Source organism: Colletotrichum chrysophilum (assembly GCF_026319265.1).
Source record: "Colletotrichum chrysophilum strain AFK26 chromosome Unknown scaffold_552, whole genome shotgun sequence".
Taxonomy (NCBI): domain Eukaryota; kingdom Fungi; phylum Ascomycota; class Sordariomycetes; order Glomerellales; family Glomerellaceae; genus Colletotrichum; species Colletotrichum chrysophilum.
The window spans coordinates 1-847 of NW_026517839.1; the positions used below are offsets into that span (position 1 = coordinate 1).

Sequence of the window (847 nt, forward strand, 5' to 3'; positions counted from 1 at the left end):
TGATCCCCTACCATAACGAAGCTTTACGACAATTCCGCCGACAATGGGTCAACGAACTGATGCATTCCACCGCTGGCATCTGGCAACTCCGGAATTCAACCAGCTACTCAACATCATATGCCCCAAGTATCTGACCAGAAAGGAAGGAGAGGAAATCATGCGTCAATTTAACGAGAGTTGGATTGATGAAAAGCAGGTTCTTTGGAGCGGCGTGGCTCATGCCACGGTCGAAGAATGGGCAAATCAGCGTGGGATGCAAACGCTTACCAGTGCCATGGGCGATCTGATGAACTGGACCCATCCCAAGTGCAGGAGACTTTCCAAGACGAGCGTGCAATGGACGAGATACATGAAGGGCGTCTCCGCAATCTTCGCCTGGAAGATTGCCCAAGGACATACCGTCACCCTGTTGACGCCTCCGCCGCCCGTCCGCTTTCACCCGTCGGGTTTAACCAATTACCAAGACATTGAAGAGCCGGTTTTGAAAGGAGCAGTTGACGGTACTGTTGTTGGCAAGATTGTTGCGGTACATCCAGAGGTTGAAGGAGCCGAGGACATGGCATATGAATACTGGCCTAAAGACCAGGTGACCAATTGGTACGCGAAGTGTGGTTCCAAAAGTCATGGGACCAAGATCTGGCGAACGATAAGTTCCAAGAGGCGTAAGACCCTGATTTGACCATCTTAGAAACCCGATCCTAATCGGAACAGGAGCTATGATCTGGCCAGCCAAGGTAGATATTCCTTGCGACCCTTTGGAAACGGCGATATTGGAGGAGACGAAGGTCTTCATGATCATCGGCTTACTTCTCTCCGCCGAAGTTTGCATGCGCTTAATTGCTTTACT

General features: G+C 50.6%; 1 protein-coding gene across 1 annotated transcript; it reads left to right on the forward strand.

Annotated features, from left to right (window-relative positions):
• Positions 1–43: 43 nt before the first annotated feature.
• On the forward strand, positions 44–608 carry COL26b_014523 (uncharacterized protein; the record flags this gene model as incomplete). Its single annotated transcript, XM_053187094.1, has 1 exon — positions 44–608. A coding segment is annotated over one exon (565 nt), but the record flags the coding sequence as incomplete, so codon positions are not given.
• Positions 609–847: the final 239 nt, after the last annotated feature.